Source organism: Zootoca vivipara, chromosome 3, assembly GCF_963506605.1.
Source record: "Zootoca vivipara chromosome 3, rZooViv1.1, whole genome shotgun sequence".
Lineage (NCBI taxonomy): Eukaryota > Metazoa > Chordata > Lepidosauria > Squamata > Lacertidae > Zootoca > Zootoca vivipara.
In genome coordinates this window covers 119,737,089-119,755,300 of record NC_083278.1, presented here as the reverse complement: position 1 = coordinate 119,755,300, position 18,212 = coordinate 119,737,089, and the positions used below count along the sequence as shown (strand labels likewise).

The 18,212-nt window shown below is 56.0% G+C and overlaps 1 protein-coding gene across 5 annotated transcripts in view; it reads right to left on the bottom strand.

Annotated features, from left to right (window-relative positions):
- Nucleotides 1-341: 341 nt before the first annotated feature.
- Nucleotides 342-18,212, bottom strand: part of DNMT3A (DNA methyltransferase 3 alpha) — an 87,892-nt gene continuing 70,021 nt past the window's right edge. For 3 of the 5 annotated variants that reach the window (XM_035110749.2, XM_035110751.2, XM_035110750.2), the window contains 15 exons: nucleotides 17,844-17,951; nucleotides 15,421-15,577; nucleotides 15,062-15,211; nucleotides 13,083-13,127; nucleotides 12,546-12,625; nucleotides 12,081-12,193; nucleotides 10,598-10,781; nucleotides 8,856-8,940; nucleotides 8,616-8,761; nucleotides 8,395-8,485; nucleotides 7,116-7,264; nucleotides 5,440-5,579; nucleotides 5,091-5,160; nucleotides 4,107-4,225; nucleotides 342-3,964 (listed from right to left, as the gene is read on the bottom strand). In XM_035110749.2, the coding sequence (XP_034966640.1) occupies nucleotides 3,823-3,964; nucleotides 4,107-4,225; nucleotides 5,091-5,160; nucleotides 5,440-5,579; nucleotides 7,116-7,264; nucleotides 8,395-8,485; nucleotides 8,616-8,761; nucleotides 8,856-8,940; nucleotides 10,598-10,781; nucleotides 12,081-12,193; nucleotides 12,546-12,625; nucleotides 13,083-13,127; nucleotides 15,062-15,211; nucleotides 15,421-15,577; nucleotides 17,844-17,951 (1,779 nt within the window). In that variant the 3' untranslated portion in view covers nucleotides 342-3,822. The remainder of the gene's footprint in view (nucleotides 3,965-4,106; nucleotides 4,226-5,090; nucleotides 5,161-5,439; nucleotides 5,580-7,115; nucleotides 7,265-8,394; nucleotides 8,486-8,615; nucleotides 8,762-8,855; nucleotides 8,941-10,597; nucleotides 10,782-12,080; nucleotides 12,194-12,545; nucleotides 12,626-13,082; nucleotides 13,128-15,061; nucleotides 15,212-15,420; nucleotides 15,578-17,843; nucleotides 17,952-18,212) is intronic. The other 2 variants (XM_035110753.2, XM_035110754.2) reach the window with 1 other exon arrangement.

Sequence of the window (18,212 nt, the reverse complement as noted above, 5' to 3'; positions counted from 1 at the left end):
TGGCCTGGCGGGTTCCTCCATCCCTTTTTGCGAGATGGACTTCTCTGCCAGGAGAGACCCCAGGGAGGCCTGCCTCTGCCCCGGCCTCCCAGCAAGAGCCACCCTGCCGCTCCCACAAACGCTCGGAGCACGAGGGCGACAAAAAGCACATGACGGCAGACAGGCTCCGGGGCTTTTTCGCTTTTCCTTTTTGCACAAAACAGAACATTTATTCAAGTGTTCTCCAGCACAAGTACATCAGCAAAGGAGCCTTTCCTTCTCCCGTGTCCTGGGCACAAATGAAGAAAAGAAAAAAACGCAAAGGATGGGATGGAGGCGGAACGGACAGACTTTCTAACATCTGCGGCACCATAGACCTTTTAATTATTTTTATAAAACAGCTATGTCACGAGCAATACTTACACAGAGATACAACAGCCTGCCCGGCGGGGGTGGAGAGCTGGGCCTCCCCCCCACCCCCACCCCACTTTCCACCCCTGGCATAGCAGAACCATACTCTGAAATGTACATTATTTATTTGTCAATAAATATAGAAGCAACCCTAAAAAAAAGAGGGGGGGGGGGAAGCGGCAGAAAGGATGGTGCATCCCAAAATCATCCTCGCAAATAAAAGTGAGGGGAGGGTGTTGCTGGGTGCAGGGGGGGGGCAGAGGCGGTCAGCGGCATGGAATGTCAGCGGGAAGGCGGCAGCGACGGCTGGAGAGCAGGGAAGGCGGCCGAGCTCTTCCAGGATCTTGACAAGATTTATTTCTTCAGCATGAATACATGATTTCCCACAAACAGTAAAAGCGTCTCAGCTACTTCAATGCCTAGGCTAAAACACATGAAATCTTTCCTTAAAGGTTTCAAGTACAAAGTTAAAATGCCTTTTTTTCTTTTCTTTTTAATAATAATATATAAGAGTAAAATAATAGAGCTCTTTTAAAACTCCACTACAAGAAAACAAAACAAAAAAAAACAGTCATTGTCCAGACAGCAGACTTAAGTTAACAATAGAGATTTGTGATAAAAGAGGGATTTTTTTTATTTTTTAGCACCTTAGTTGCCCCCATATCCTTCTGTGGTTGAGAAAGGAATTCAGGCAAGTGGGGGGGGGCAGTCCGGTTGCTCTGCTTTTCAGTCTAGGGCTGTGCAACCTGGTGGGAGGGGGGGGGCCTCTTTATCGCAAGAGGAGACCAGAGTCAAGCCACCCCCATCCTCCCGTATTCCTCTTGCCCCCCCGGGGGGGGGAGCAGGTGGATTCTGTAGCAGACAGCAAAACAGATCCAAGACGAATACAGCGGGACGCCGTTTTTTGGGGGGGGAGTTGGGGGGCTGAAAAGACAAAACAGACAGGAGGTTTTCCCGAGAGGCCACTTCCAGTTTGGGGAGGGGGTCTGGAGCGGATGGGGTGGGGGAGTTCCATGAAGCTGGGCTGCTCAGAAAGGGGGGGGCAGCAATTGGGGAATCCAGCTATTAATAGCTGAATTTGGGAATGATGTGGCCAGCCCCCCCCCCCGGCTGACAGTCACTGGAAGGCAGGCTCTGTGGGGAGGGGCTGCTGCCCCCTCCCCACCTTCGATTCTCCGCCAAGATAGCTTCCCCGGTCAGGGGCTGGGAGCGCCTGGGAAGGCCCCCCCCAGGGGACAGGTCATCGGTGGGAAGGGGCCCCAGATGTCCCACATAGCACCAAAGAAGTTAGACTGAAAGAAGCCCAAAGGGGGCCCCCTCCTTCCTTCCCTCCCTCCCTCTCCCACCCCCCTTGTGGCCAATGGGTGGGGGCCGTCGGGGGAGCGTCCAAAGTGTCACCTGCCTGGGGGGGGGGGGCTGGAGAGAGGGAGATGCCTACCTGCCCGGGAGGTGGCTGGGGGAGCGTCCTGCCAGACAGCCCCCTCCAGTGTCTCCCCCCCCCCCCGGCTTCCCCATCGGGTCCTGAGCGAGACCCCAGCACCTTTCACAGTTTGAGGGGAAGGGAGAGGAGGCCCCCCCCTGCCTGCCTGCCCCCCGCTTAGCACCGAGACCAGATAGCACCCCTGCCAGCTGCAAATGCTTCACCCGCTGGGGGAGGAAGTGGGGGGGAGGGGGGAGGGAGGGGGCGGCAGTCTCTCCCGCGGACCTGGGCCCCCCTGCTCCTGAGCTTTGCCTCAGCACCAAGCCGCTCCCTCCAAGAGCACCATGAACGCAGGGAAGACGGCAGGAGAGGGCGGAGGCTGGCCCCTGGGGAGGCAGAGGCGGGGGGCTGCGGGGGACCCATAACCCGGCTCCCCGTTAGCACCAAGGGCTTCGGGCCCTGCTGGGAGCCATCCCCACAAGCGGAAGGGAGAAGCAGCCCCCCAGGCGTCCGGGTGGGGTGGGGTGGGGCAAAGGCCGCTGCTCTCTGCACCCCATTGCCGCAAAGGACTAAAGTGCACACAATTGCCGAGGGGGGCAGAGCCCAGGGACCCTGGGAGGAGCTGCCCCTCAACCCTATATTTGTGGGGTGGGGCCTTGCAAAGGGTGGGTTTGGGGGGGCAGCCAAAGGGGGGGGGACAGGTAGCACAGCCGGAGCCTCTTCAAGCCAAAGCGGAGCCCTGCCCTTCACATCAGCCGCGGGTGGAAGGAGGCAGCCGCGGCAAGGACTCCCCCAAAGGCCCCCTGCGCTTGCGGAGGAATGGGGGAGGGGCGGGCGCCAAAGGACACCCCCTTTATCTACCTCCCTTCCCTCACGGACACCCCGCAGCTGAGCCTGCAGTTCCAGGGCCAGAAATGGAGGAAAGAAAGACCTCGGCCGAGTCGGGAGGTGGCCTCGCCGAGCGCCCGGACTGCCCGCTGGGGAGGACACCCAGAGGCGCGCGCCCCCCCTTGTGGGAAAGCACCAGTTTACGTGGGGGTCACTATTTGGGACACCGCAGAGGGTGGGTCGGCCGTGGCCCCTGGCCTGAGGGAGGGGTGGGGAAGCATTATTGCATGACACCCAGGGCCGAGAGAGGCCCCCGCCCCTGCTAGCCTGCCTGCCCTCCCTTTCTGAGAAGCCCCCCCCCCGGGGGCCAGCACACAGAGCCCCCCTTAAGCTGCCACGGGTGCCCCCTCTCCGTTGACGTAGAAGCACCATTTTGAAAGTCAGTTGTACAGCAGTAACAGTACCTTTTTTTATATATATATAGACATTTCTCTCATGTAACTCTCACATATATATAAACTGTAAACAAGAGGTAAGAGCGGCTGTAGGAGCTGGACTGGTCACGGTCTCCGGCCTGGTAGGCACCCAAATACTGTGGGGAGGGGGGGCAGGGTAGGAGAGGGCAGGGAGGGAGGGGCGGGCAGCTTCCGGGCCTGCGCTCCCACCCTCCACTGCAGGAATGGCGCTGGTAGACGCGAGGAGCCCCCCCCCACGGCACCCCCCTTTGTGCTCCTCGACTGAGCAGGGGCGAAGCTGTCGCCCCAAGGCCCACTCAGCTCTGGGCTCTCCTCCGTTGCGGCTGCCGCGGTGGCTGGCAGGGGGGTGTCACACGCCCGTGGGCGCCCGGACGGCCGGGCTCCACGCCTGCAGCTCAGCCGAGGAGAGGCGGAAACCTAACGGACGAGACGAAGCCGTCCAGAAAGAGCAGGAAATTTAAGGGTCACCAACAGAAAAGGGGGGGCGGTTGGTTGGACTGGGGTGGTTTGAACCAGGGAGAGGGTGGGCAGGTGGAGACCCTCCCATGGGCGGGTGGGGGCCCGTCCTCTCCCTCCCTCCCTCTCGCCCACCAGCCACCACCCCCTCCTCTCTGGTGCCCCTTCTCTTCTGTTCGGGGGGGGGGTTGTGTTTGAGACGCCTCCTCCTCCTCCTCCTCCGCTTTGCCAGTTCCGAGGGCGGGTGTCTCTTTAGACGCAGGCAAAGTACTCCTTCAGGGGGGCAAAGAGGTGGCGGATCACTGGCACACTCCAGGAGCGACCCAGGAGTCTCTGCCTCGCCAGGCGGCTCATGTTGGAGACATCGGTGTAGTGGACCGGAAAGCCAAAGACCCTGCAGGGGCAGAAAGGGGGCAGGCGGGCGGGAGGGGGGGGCAGTCAGCACCCGGAGAGGAGGCCCATATGCAGGGAGCCCCCAGACCCACCCAGCCCACCCCCTTCGCAAGGCAGGCAGGCACCTCCACAAGAGCACCCACCTCTCCATCTCGGTGCACCACAGAATGTCTTCCTTCTCGTTCATGAAGACGGGGAAATGCTGGTCTTTGCCTTGCTTGATGGAGTTGGAGCGAGTGGTGATGGTTCGCACTTTGCTGAACTGGGCAGGAGCACAGAGGGCGGAGGCAAGGTCAGCCCGGGGGGGGGGAGCTGCATGACGTCCACCCTGCCGCCCTCCCTCTCCGCAGTCCCAGCCCAGGAAGCAGGCGCCTGGCCTCTCTCAGATCCCACTTTGCCTGACCCCTCTCTGCCAGGGGTCAGCAAACATTTTCAGCAGGGGGCCGGTCCACTGTCCCTCAGACCTTGTGGGGGGGCGGACTATATTTTTTAAAAAAATATGAACGAATTCCTATGCCCCACAAATAACCCAGAGATGCATTTTACATAAAAGGATGCATTCTACTCATGTAAAAAAAACATGCTGATTCCCAGAGTGTCCGGGGGCCGGATTTAGAAGGCGATTGGGCCGCATCCGGCCCCCGGGCCTTAGTTTGGGAACCCCTGCCCTCTGCCCTGGCTTCCTCAGGGGACTCCTGTTGCCCCAACTCTGACTGGCAAATGCAGGGGGCACTAGAAGCCTCCAGCAGAAGCGCTGGAGAATAAGCCCTTGGTATAAGGAGAAGCTGCTGGATCAGGCCCATGGCCCTTCAAATTCAGCCTCCTGTTCTCACAGGGGCCAAGCAGGTGCTCCAGAGGGAAACCCACAAGTGGGAATCGAACACAAGGGCAACTCTCCCCTCCAGCCGGGATCCAGGGGGCATGGCTGCCTTGGACTGGGGAGACTAGGAGTCTCTCATAGCCCTCTCCTCCTCCTCCATGAACTGGCCTGGTTCTCTTTGAAAGCCATCCAGGTGGGTGGCCTTCGCTGCCTGTGAGGTCCGACCACTTCGTGACTCCCTCCCTCCTTCCTTCCTGAACTAGAGACCCTTTCCCCTCCTGCCCACGCCCCCGGCCCCCCCACTCACCTTGGCTATCCTGCCATGCTCCAGACACTCTTGCAGTTCCAACTTGTCATTCACAGTTGAAGCCAACGGCCTGCAGGGGAAACAAGACAACTGATCAGCCCAGAAGAGGGGGGGTCCCAGGAGCCTCAACGCCCCTCCCTGCAAGACTCCCACCTCCCGGGCCACAGCCTCACACCTTCGCCCCCCCCAGCCCAGCCCCCTCCTCACAGATGTGTGCCAGAGGAGTTGGCAAGCGGGCTCAAGTTTTAACCCATTATTATTATTATTATTATTATTATTATTATTATTATTATTATTTCCTCCTCTCTGTCCCAATGCAGGCAGAGTGAGGGTTCTGGCAGGACCTCACCGCTTCCTCGGCAGTGGCAGGTTTCTGGGTGTTGGCGCCAGACCTCTGACCAACCTGTTCATGCCGGGCAGGTTCCCCCAGAAGTAGCGGGCTCTGTGCGCTGCCGAAACCTCTTTGGCATCGATCATCACCGGGTTGGACTGCAGCCGAGAGAGAAAGGGGGGGGAGGAGGCAGGGTGTCACAAGGTGGGCGGGGCGTTGCAGGGCTGCCATCCACCCCAGGCAGAGCTGCGCTTTGGGGAAGGGGCAAAGCTCAGTGGTACAGCGCCCGCCACTGCTTCCTATGCCCCTATACCAGCCTCGTCCTGCCCACCCGACTGACTCATTGAGCGGAAGGCACCATGCAGTTTAATCTAGAACCGAATGAGGTTGTACCGGACGGTCCTCGGTGCCCCTTCTCGCTCCCTAGATTCCCCTAGATTCCATCCTTTGCTCTCTTTCCAATCGCCCTCCCCTGGAGCAAATCTCCATTTTGCTCGCTGGCAAGAACGTATTTATTACTGCACAGGTTGCAAAATTTGCCTTGGCTGCAAGTAAGTTGAGAGCCAGGCACCAAGACAAGAATCACAAGGGGGAGTGTGAGAAGCGGAGAGCTTCACTTATGCAGTTGCAAGGTTTGTATGTCTGCTTTGGCGCTGTTGTTATTGTTCAGATTTAAATCAATTATTTGTATTCTATGCATTGTGACCGATTGTGGCGGCTTATAGCTTTTAGCAATAAAGATTTCATTCATTCATTCAATGCCCTGAGCATGGGTAGGCAAACTAAGGCCCGGAGGCCAGATTCGGCCCAATCGCCTTCTAAATCCAGCCAGCGGACGCTCCAGGAACCAGCGTGTTTTTACGTGGGTAGAATGTGTCCCTTTATTTAAAATGCATTTCATTTAAAATGGGTTATTTGTGGGGCATAGGAATTCGTTCATTTTTTTTTCCTTTCAAAATATAGTCCGGCCCCCCACAAGGTCTGAGGGACAGTGGACCGGCCCCCTGCTGAAAAAGTTTGCTGACCCCTGGCTGTGTCTGACAACCCCGATTCAATCCTGGAACAGAGCATTCAGCTTCTCGGACGGAAACTCTTAAACCAGCTCATTTCTGACCTGGCTGCCGTGTTCACCCCTGGGGTGCTAACATTCTGGATTCCCACAGAACAGAGAGAGGCGGCCAGATGTTGCCCCCTCCCTCAGATACTGCCACCTCCCCAAAGCCCCAACATTCAGCAGGAACAATCGACAAGGATGACAGGAGGCCAATTGCCTCCAGAGAGACACAGAAGTCACATTGATACCCCGATTTTCCTTCAAGGAGCACCGGGTGGCCTACATGGTTCTGCTCCTCCTCATTTAATCCCAACAACCCTGCGAGGTAGGGGAGGCTGAGAGCCACCTGCTGAGCCTTTCCTGGAAGAGTGGGGGATTTGAACCTGGTGCTCAGCCACTCTAACCGCTAGGCAAGGCTGCTTTTCCAGCTCCGGCATGTGCAAGATGTGCCTGGGATACAGCAGTGGTGCCTTGGGAGATGCTGCCGTTCCTGTTCCGGCTGCTTTGGCTCAGATCCGGCACGTTCCCCCAGGCTGCTCCTCACTCTCCCGCCCAGGGACATTCAGGAGCATTCGGAGGGCGGGCAAGGAGGAAAGAGAGCTGCCTGCCCGCCTGCCCACCCGCCTGCCCACCCTCTCACCTCCAGGAAGCGAGAGATGTCTCTTTTGTCGCTGACGCCCATCGCCACCACGTTCTCAAAGAGCCAGAAAAAGGGCCGCTCGTCTCCCTCCTTGGGCCGGGCCTCGTGCAGCAGCCGGTAGAACTCAAAGAAGAGTCGGCCCGTGCCCTCTGGGGTGGGAGGGGAGGAAGACCGCAATGAACGGGGGTTCAAACCCAAGACCAGCCCCCGAGACACAAACGCTCCCTTGGCAAGCCCTTCTGGCCCCCCTTCTGTGCTCACACTCCAGGCGATAAAGGGTGCGAAGGAATCCCCTTCTCCAGCCCTCTAGGCAAGGGCAGGGCAGGGCAGGGCAAAGACCCCTGGGCAGGTAGGTCCAGTCAAAGGCGACTCTGGGGTTGCGGCGCTCATCTCGCTTTCAGGCCAAGGCAGCTGGCGTTTGTCCACAGACAGCTTTTCCGGGTCACGCGGCCAGCAGGACTAAACCATTTCTGCCGCGACAGGACACTGTGACGCAAGCCAGAGCGCATGGAAATGCCATTTACCTTCCCGCCGCAGCGGTACCTATTTGTCTACTTGCACTTTGTCGGGCCTTCGGACTGCTAGGTGGGCAGGAGCTGGGACAGAGCAACGGGAGCTCACCCCTTCGTGGGGATTTGAACCTGCGACCTTCCAATCGGCAAGCCCAAGAGGCTCAGGGGTTTAGACCACAGCGCCACCCACGTCCCTAGGCAAAGGAAGACCCTAACCCTGGGGGTCACAGCTAGCAGTGACACAGGTGATTTAAATGGCTTTGAGGTAGTTGGGAATGTTTAGCCTGGAGAAGAGGGGACGGAGAGGCGATCGGAGAGCCACCTTCAAAGATGTCAAGGGCCGTCAAATGGAAGAGTGAACAAGCTTATTTTCTCCTCTGGAGGATCGGATTTGACCCAATGGCTTCAAGTAACAAGAAAGGAGATTCCAACTAAAGGAGAGCCTTGGGAGGTGGTGGCCTCTCCTTCCTTGGAGGTGTCTAAGCAGAGGTTGGGTGGCCACCTGTCAGGGGTGCTCTAGCTGAGATTCCCGCATTGCAGGGGGTTGGACTAGATCAGGCCTTCCCAAACTTGGGTCTCCAGCTGTTTTGGGACCACAACTCCCAGCAACCCTAGCGAACGGGACCAACGGTCAGGGAGGATGGGAACTGTAGTCCCAAAACAGCCGGAGACACAAGTTTGGGAAAGCCTGGACCAGATGACCCCCACCCAACAATTCTATGACCGCGTGAGCCCCAGCAGGGACCGGGAGGGGGGGGGGCACCTACCGTAAAGGCCTTTCCTGGCGGGGTTGACGATGGAGAGGTCGTTGCAGGGGCTGCCTCCAATCACTAGGTCGAAGGGCCCCCACTCCTGTATCTGCAGTGCGGAAGGAGGCGGGAGCGTCAGAGGCGGGAGGGGCGCCCCCTGGGGCTGGGGTCCTGGGCCAGCCTCAGCGACACAGAGGGAGGGGAAGCCGCCCTCCCCCCCTCCCCAGAGTTCCACGTACGTGTTTCTGGGTGACATTGCGGACGTCCCCAACATACATGATCTTGCCCTGGTGTCGCACCATCCCAACCGTGATGGAGTCCTCGCACACCTCCGAGGCGATGTAGCGCTCCACCTGGATGCCCAGGTCCTTCAGCACCAGGAGACCTGGAGGTGGGGGGGGGAAGAGTCACAGCTGTGCAAAGGGGGGGGGCCTGCACCCCAGCACGGCCCTCGCTTCTGGGAGAGGGGCGGGGCTCACCTGTGGCAATGCCGTCAAAGAGCGAGAGCACCCGGATGGGCTTCCTCTTCTCGGCGGGGACCGGCGGGTAAAGCTTTGGTGGGTCCTGCAAAGATGCAGAGAGACAGGACGTTGGGGCGAGCAAGAGAGGAAGGCAGGGGACTCCAGGTTTTTTTGGGGGGGGGGGTGTAGTAGAAATTACAGTACAGCAGGCCTGCAACTCAGGCGGGGGGGTTGTATGCTGGAGATTTGTGTGTCCGGGCAAATTTGTGCAAAGACCCCTGGAATTCCCCCAGCGGAGGGAAGGTTGTGCGAGGCTTCTGGGAGATCTCATGGGGCCAGCAGAGATCTTGCAGGCCAACCAATGCCTCTACAAAGCTCCATGCTTCTTTTGGACATCGGGATATATCCATATACAGTGGTACCTTGGTTCTCAAACGCCTTGGTACTTAGAACCCAAATATTGCAAACCCGGAAGCAAGTGTTCCGCTTTGCAAACTTTTTTCGGGAGTCGAACGTGCTCCGTTTTGAGCGTTAAGCTGAGATCTGTCTGTTTTTACTATTTATTATGGCTCTTTTTTGTTTTGTTTTTGTGACTGTGTGGAACTCATTCCAGCTACTGATTGATCGATTGATTGTGTGACTGCAGTACATTGTTGATTGCTTTCATTTTATGGATCCATGGTCTCGTTAGATAGTAAAATTCAAGTTAAATAATAATAATAATAATAATAATAATAATAATAATAATAATTTATTTATACCCCACCCATCTGTCTGGGTTTCCCCAGCCACTCTGGGCGGCTTCCAACAGAAAAATAAAACACAGTGATCTATTAAACATTAAACGCCTCCCTAAACAGGGCTGCCTTCAGATGTCTTCTAAAAGTCTGGTAGTTGTTTTCCTTTTTGACATCTGTTGGGAGGGCGTTCCACAGGTTAGGCGCCACCACCGAGAAGGCCCTCTGCCTGGTTCCCTGTAACTTGTCTTCTCGCAGCGAGGGAACCGTCAGAAGGCCCTCGGTGCTGGACCTCAGTGTCCGGGCAGAACGATGGAGGTGGAGACGCTCCTTCAGGTATACTGGACCGAGGCCATTTGCTGTTTTAGGGGTTGTTTTTAAAAGTCTGGCATGGATTAATCAATTTTGCACTACTTCCTATGGGAAAGGGCGCTTTGGTTTTGGAATGGACTTCCGGAACGGATTAAGTTTGAGAACCAAGGTACCACTGTATTGCCATGTTTAGCTGGTGATATATTGCAAGGCTGAAAACCAAATCTTGCCCAGCCCAAATTCAGGATGTGTCAGCAATATCTGTGCAGGCGAATGTCAGCCTTGCGTGAGCCTGATGGAGGGGGGAGGCCCCCTCTTCTCCTCTCCCTCCTGTCCGTTCCCAGAGAATGCGACTGGATTTCTACGCATGTATAAAGCGAAGGCCCCGGAATGCCATTCTGCAAGCATTTCATTGCCCTGAGACCTCCGGGTATCGGGCGGTATATAAATTCAATGAATAAATAATAATAAAAGCCCGTTCAATTTATAGGCCTGGAGCTTCCCTTGCGTGGCTTCCCTGCCGGCCGCTGCTGTGCTAAATTGCCTTGAGCATCACAACGGAATGAATCCACTCTTGCGCTCAGGTGCAGGGCCTCTGGCCGGGCAAGACAAGCGGCTCCCCAGAGGCCATGGCAGGGCGCAAGGGCCTCCTGAACCATCCTGGCAACAGGGCACCCCAAGACCCGCCTTATCCCGCCCCCCCGCACTTACAAACTCTTGGTCGTGGTTGTTGGCGAAAAACATCTGGAGGCGCGAGGGCCAGTCATCCCGCCGCCGGAGCAGGCCGTAGATGCCCTTGTGCCCACACATGTAGCAGTTCCAGGGGTCTTCCTTGATCGCTGCCTGGGCAGCGCCAGGGCCCACCAGCAAGTCCACGCACTCCACACAAAAGCACCTGCGGGCAGAGTCCAGCCGTCAGCGCTCCGGCCCAGCAGGCACGGGACGAGGGAGGGATTCCTGACTCTGGCAGTCTGCCCCCCACCCCAGAAGCTCTGGTTCGCTCCATTTCCTGTGGGATCACCCTGGCACTGACGGGCAGGGGTCCCTCCCAGGCCTAGCTCGACCCAGACCCAACTGCTGCGTGAATCTTTCCTTATCCCTAGCTTGAATGTTAGAAGATTCGGGACGGATAAGAGAAAGCCCTTCTTTGGCAGCGCCTAGTTAAACTGTGGAACTCCCTCCCACATGAGCTTGGGTGGATTTCAAAGAGGATGGGACAAATTCATGGAGGAGGAGGAGGAGGAGGAGGAGGCTATCGATGGCTCCTAGCCAGGACGGCTCTGCTCTGCTTCCATATAGTCAGAGTGAATAATGTTTCTGAATCCCAGTTGCTGGAAACTGCAGGAGGGGAGGCTTGCTCTTGGGCTCGGATCCTACTTGTGGGCTTCCCTGTGGGGTGTCTGCTTGGGCCATGGGGCTGGTCCAGCAAGATTTCCTTGCAGTCTGGTTCCCTGCCTGCTTCTGCGTGAAGCAGGGCTTCCCCTTGGCAGCCGTCTCCCACGCATGGGTCCAAGGGAAAGCAGACCCAGCTCCCTCCTCCCGGCAGGCTCCTTCCTCAACAAGCAGGAAGAGGGACACAAATATATAATAATAATAATAATAATAATAATAATAATAATAATAATAATAATAATAATAATAATACAGTACTACCTCGGGTTACGAACGCAATCCGTTCCGGGTCGCAATTCGTAACCCGAAAAGGTCGCAAACCGAGCGCGCGCTTCTGCGCATGCGCAGGACGCGCGCCGAAAACACTTCCGGGTTTGCGGAGTTCGTAACCCGAACTGTTCGCAACCCGAGCGGTTCGTAAACCGAGGTACGACTGTAATAATAATAATAATAATAATAATAATAATAATAATAATAATAATAATAATAATAATTTATTTATACCCCGCCCATCTGGCTGGATTCCCCCAGCCACTCTGGGCAGCTTTCAACAGAGCATTAAAAACAGAATAAAACATCAAACATTAAAAACTTCCTTAAACAGGGCTGCCTTTAGATGTCTTCTAAAAGTCAGAGAGTGGTTTATTTCCTTGACATTCCTTGATGGGAGGGCGTTCCACTGGGCAGGTGCCACTACCAAGAAGGCCCTCTGCCCGGTTCCCTGTAACCTCACTTCTTGCAGCGAGGGAACCGCCAGGTGTGGAACCCTCCCTCTTAGCCCCCCCCCCATCCTTTGGCTCACCTGCAGCAGTTGTTGTTGCCACACATGAGGACTTCGCGGCCCCCACAACAGATGGTGCAATAGGACTGGTAGCCGTCATCGTCATACTGGTAAGCGCATTCCAAAAAGCAGTTCTGGTTGTGGGGTGGGGGGGACAAGGAGAGAGGAGTGAGGGGGGCCTTCTTGGCGCTGACTAGTCAGCTGCGATTGCTGCCTCGCAGGGGGTTGAGCTAGATGGCCCTCAGGGTCCCACTGAACTCGACAATTCTACGGCTCCATGCCAAAGCCCTTTGCAACACACTTAGCGGGAAAGGCGCTGGCTGCCCTCTTACAGGTGGGGCACAGGCAGAGAACAGAAGCCTCCCTCTCCCCTATGGGCTCCTGCCACCCTCACCCGCCCCCCCCCCCAGCAACCCACTCGCTGCCTCCTCCCTGCAGGCGATGACAAGATCTCCATTATTGGCATTCTGGCACCTCGACGCCTACCTTGCAGTTTTGGCACATGCCTCCGTTGAAGAGGGGGTGCTCCAGGGTGACGTTGAGGCTCCCGCAGGAGATGCAGATATCTGGGGCGGGGGGACAGGGGCAAGGGGAGAAGGGTTAGGGCGGGCGAGGGAAGGGAGAAAGGAGCTGCCCCCTGGCCTCCCCCCCACCTTGCAAGTACTAACCCCCACCCCACCCGTGTGCCTATCTGCAATGTTCCCCCTCTTCCAAAGGCACACCCAACAACCTTTGGACCGGACCCCGAACATTACGGCCCCTCCTGCTGGACCGGACGGAGCTGGCAGCTGCAAGGGGGGGGGCACAAAAGACCCTCCGCACTGAGTGACTGCCACTTACGAGGCGGGGGGGGGGAGGACGCACGGACCCTCCTCGACCCCCTGCCAGGACCCTGTGGCTTCTGGAGCCAGGGGGAAGGTAGCATCTCTTGAAGGGAAGCGCTGAAAGCGGACATGGAAAATTGACCCCCCCCCCAAAAAATGCATGCACCCCGAGGCAGCAAGGGCACAGGCTCAGGCTCACCTTCAATGTTCCTGCACTTCTGCCGGACATCGAAAACAAGACGCTCTGTGGATGCAAAAGGGGGGGGGGAGAGCGGTGAGCAGTGGGCAGATCCTGGCAAAGCAGGAGGCTGGCCTCCATTTCCGTTATTTAGAAAAATATTTATATACCGCTGCTTCCTGGAAATCTATAGCAGCGGTTTGCAACCACAGGAAAGCGCAAAGCCATACATAAAAAAGTTGTATTTATCTTGTTTTTCAAAATATTCATTACACCGCTGTATCATAGAAATCTATCACAGCGGTTTACACCAATATCAAACCATAAAGACATACAGGAAAAGACTTAAAAATTAAAAAGTTTTTATGAAGATGGGATACAGTGGTGCCTCGCTAGACGAAATTAATTCGTTCCGCGGGTCTTTTCTTATAGCGAAAAATTAGTCTAGCGAATCCCATAGGAATGCATTGAATTTTTTTTGAATTTTTTTTTTTGCCCATAGGAACGCATTAATTGAATTTCAATGCATTCCTATGGGAAACCGTGATTCGCTAGACGAATTTTTCGTAAAACGCATTCTTCTAGCGAGGCAAGCTCCGCTCGAAAAATCCTTTCGTTAAGCGGAAATTTCGTTAAGCAGGGCATTCGTTAAGCGAGGCACCACTGTATTGGCAGGCTGGAAGATGATCAGGGATTGGGAAGCTGAGTCTTATGAGGAGTGGTTGAAGGAGTCGGGGATGTTGAGCCTGGAAAAGAGGAGAGTGATAGGAGATAGGAGAGCCATCTACAAATATCGCTGTCACCTAGAAAAGGAAACAATCTTGTTGTCTCCTGATTTAGAGGGTAGGACTCAAACCCATGGCTTCAAGTTGCAAGATAGGAGATTTCGACTAGGCATACGGGAAAACTTTCTGACAGTGAGCTCTGTTGGACAGTGGAACGGTCTCCCTCGGGAAGTGGTGGGACTCTCCTTCCTTGGAGGTTGTTAAGCAGAGCTTGAATGGCTGTCTGTTCTGGGTGTCTGAGCTGAGATTCCAGCCTTGCAGGGGGTTGGACTGGATGACCCCTGGGGTCCCTTCCAACTCTACAGTTTTATTTCAGGGTCCCGGGCTGCCCAAAGGAACAGCCGGCAGGGTCTCTCAACCCCACTGCCCCCCAGCACAGTGCTGGCCTCTTTGGGACAAGGACTCCATGCCAGAGATGCCAGGAGGGGCGGAAGAGGAGGCCAAGGGGCGGGGGGGGGCAGGAAGGTAGCCCAGGGGCTTCACCAGGGCGCAGGTGACAAAGCATAGAGGCAAGAAGGGCCCCCCCCCACATGCCCTGCATCCCAGAAGGGGGGAGACAGGGATGGAGCCAAGCCCAGCGCTGGCTGCACAGGGAGAGAGGACACACTTCTGGGGGAAAGCCCTGCTCTAACCACTGCTCCACGCAGCCTCCTAGAACACCTCAACACCCTAGTTCTGTGCGGGTCTTTCTCTGCACAGGAGGAAACGGGGGCAGCTACTCCAGCAAGGAGAGGAGGAGGGGACACCCCCAGATGGAGTGGGGTACAGAGGACCAGGACCACAGGTCTGGCCGGCTTCTGCCCTACGGTGCCTCCCCACTGCTCCTGCCCCCCAGAAGCAGCTGGGCCATTAAAGTGGTTCATGCGGCACAGGCTTCAACTTTGGAACTCCCTGCCACAGGAGGCAGCCAAGCGAGACGGCTTTGAAAGGCAAATGAACGGAGGAGGAGGAGAGCGCCACTCTTGTGTTCGGATCCTGCTTGCAGGCTCCCCACAGGCCTCCAGGAGAGCTGCGTTGGCGAGAGCGAGGCGCTGGCAAGTCCAAGGTTGCAGGTTCAATCCCCAAATGGGGAGAGCCGCCTCTTCCTGCATTGCAGGGGGGATGACCAGGTGACCCCCTTGGGCCTGACCCAACAGATCCTTCTGATGGTCCTGCATCAGAGAAAGCGGGGAGCCTCTCAGACAAGCAGCCCCCCCCCCCGGGTCCCCGGCTGACCTCTGGTGCGCTCGTCAATGATCTCCTTGATCTTGGGCTTCTCCGCTGTGCTTTTCCTTGGTTTTTTGGCGGGGGGAGGAGGGGCGTAGGCAGCGGCTTCCGGCTCCACCCACATCTCTGTGTAAACTTCTTTGTAGGGGTTGCGCTCCTCTGCAAGGGAAGAACGGGGATCGGCGGGGCGTTACATGCAGGCGAGGGGGGCAAGTCCCGAGTGCGAATCTCGATCCCTTGGGTGAGAATCTCCTCTCCTTGCTCTCACCAGGCTTCGGGGACAGGAACCCCCAGGGTCTGCCTGCCCGCCTGCCCCAGAGACCCCCCCCCAGCCCCCAATCTCCCCAGTCCCTGCCCCACTTCCTCACCTTCTGGCGGCTCCAGGCCCTTGGGGCCAGAGGGCTGGAAGCCCCCCAAGGCCCACTCAATCATCTGCTTGTTCTGGATCTCCACCACTTTGGACGTGTCGGTCTCATCGTTCTCCGGGCAGGAGGGGAAGATCTTGCCTGACCGGCTACTGGCCACCTGCGGGGGCAGAAGGGACAGTTCTCCTAGTGGGTAGAGCACCTGCGTGCATGCAGAAGGGCCCACACGCCAAACCCCCGATGCGGCACCCTACCTGAAGGAAACATATATAATCCTACTTTGACCTATTACCTGAACGCTTTTCTATCCTGATATGCTTATAAGTTGGGATTCTGTGTAACCATTTATGCCTTAAGACTGTGCCTTGTAAGAAATCATATTACAATGTGCTCTTGCGGCTTAGAGCTGAATTAGCAGAACAACACATCTAGCTAAACAGATGGCCCAAAGAGGAAGTCCGTAATGTCAGATAGTTCCAGGGTGTTGGGTGAAACAGGGTGTCTGCAGTTGAGCCTGGGGGCCTGAAATATATCTGGGATCAGGAGATTGAGGGACGCGGGTGGCGCTGTGGGTTAAAGCAGAGGGTTGGCGGTTCGAATCCCTGCAACGGGGTGAGCTCCCGTTGCTCGGTCCCAGCTCCTGCCAAGCTAGCAGTTTGAAAGCACCTCAAAGTGCAAGTAGATAAATAGTAGGGTGCATAATTGTTCCATATAATTTTTTCAAAACCGTTGGTTTTTCATGTAAATTATCAACATGTTTTATCTTAAATAAATACTGAAGAAAACAATAGTATGCAACTATTATTGCTCTACACAAAACCTAAAATTTATGTTTATTAGTTCACAATTTAACATACTGAGAATTAAAAGAGTCAGATTCCTATGTTTTTAGCACTCGTAGTGAGGCAAAATTTCAATCTGTAGGAGCAGGGTCTAAATATTAACCGATTTGTCCCAAATTTGAAATTTGACTATGTTTATACCATACGCCTGAGATAAGATCAAGGGAGGAAACATTTCCGAAGTTTTTTTTTAAAAGACCCAGCCTAATAAATAGGTACCGCTCCGGCAGGAAGGTAAACAGCATTTCCGTGTGCTGCTCTGGTTCGCCAGAACCGGCTTAGTCATGCTGGCCACATGACCCGGAAGCTGTATGCCGGCTCCCTCGGCCAGTAAAGAGAGATGAGCGCCGCAACCCCAGAGTCGGTCACGACTGGACCTAATGGTCAGGGGTCCCTTTACCTTTAAAGCTAAATTAAAGGCCTACTGGGGTAACTGGGGGAAAGTTAAAAGTGCACCAAAGGTTGGTACAAGAAAGCAGAAGTGAATCCCCACACGAGGACACAGGTAGAAGGAGGGATTCTGAGGCTGTCCGATGCTCATTGTCTTGATGCTTAATGCAATACAGTGGAACCTCGGTTTACAACTACCTCTGTTTACGAACGCCTCCGTTTACGAACGTCGCGGACCCGGAAGTGCTTACATCCGGGTTCCGCGGAGTCGGATGCGCAGATTGCTTCTGTGCAGCTCGCGCATGCGCAGAGGCGATCTGCGCAGCGCGTGCGTGGAAGCACTCTATCAGCGCTTCGCGCATGCGCAAAAGCGTGCCTTCCGGGAGCGGATGCCTCCGTTTATGAACGCCTCCATGGAGCGGATTGCGTTCGTAAACCAAGGTTCCACTGTATATGAATATGTAATATCTGATAAACCTATAAAACCCCTGGACACCCATTGACTTTCTGAGGTTACTCACTGAACCTTTATTGCTCAGCAATAAACCTTACTCTCAATTTCTCCACAATTGCGTTTGTGATGTTTGAGAACCAACTGAACTAAGGTTCCCAGGTTCCACGCTACGCCGACAGCAGCATCTCCCTGCCTGGAATCTTGGAGAGCGGCTGCTGCCAGTCAGAGCGGACAATACGGAGCTCGGTGGGCTCAACGGTCAACGCAGGCTGTTTCCTACGCTTCTGTGGCAGCTGCTTCAGGGTGGGGGTTTGGCTGGCAAAGATGCCCCCACTGGACCCTCTGTTGCGCCCCCCCAACCTCTGCAGGGGAGCCTGGGCTTTCTCCAACCGACTTGTGGGTGCATGTGAATCTGCCCCCCGGCCTGGCTGCTGTGGACCCTGCGGGGAGCAGTTTCCCCCCCCCCCCACTGGTTTAGCCTCTGTTTGCCTTGCCTCCACATGCGGCCTCAAGGGGGTGGAACTAGGAGACCCTTCCGACCTCAATATGTTGTTTTTCCCAAGGAAACCCCTTTTCTTGCTCTGTGCTTCTGGCAGAGATGGATGTGGGGCAGCTGGTCTGTGGGGGGCGCTTGTCCTTTTAGAGGCTTCCTACCTCCCTGCAAATAGGGACCAGGAATGCTGGCCAGGTGGGAGATGTGAACAGGGGGTGGGTGGGTGGGAGACAGAGTCAGGCCTTACCTGCAGCACCTCATAGATGGCTTTGCGGTACATGGGCTGCTTGCTGTACGTGGCCTGGTGGAAGGCGTTGGAAAAGGAGCTGAGCGGAAGCAGCTTCTCCACACAGACCTGCCAGAAAGAGAAGACGGGGGGAGGCATGGGTGAAGATGCAGAGCACTCCCCACAAATCCCACAGGCGGTCCAGGCGGCTGGGGAGGCCGCCTTCTTCACCCCCTTTTGGAAAATACGTTAGAATGAGGGCGGGGTGGAGTTTGTTAGGGTTAGAAAGCAAAGTGGAGCTGCGGAACTCCCTGCCACAGGAGGCAGAGACGGCCCCCAACTCGGATGGCTTCCAAAGAGGACTGGACAAGTTCATGGAGAGGGGAGAGG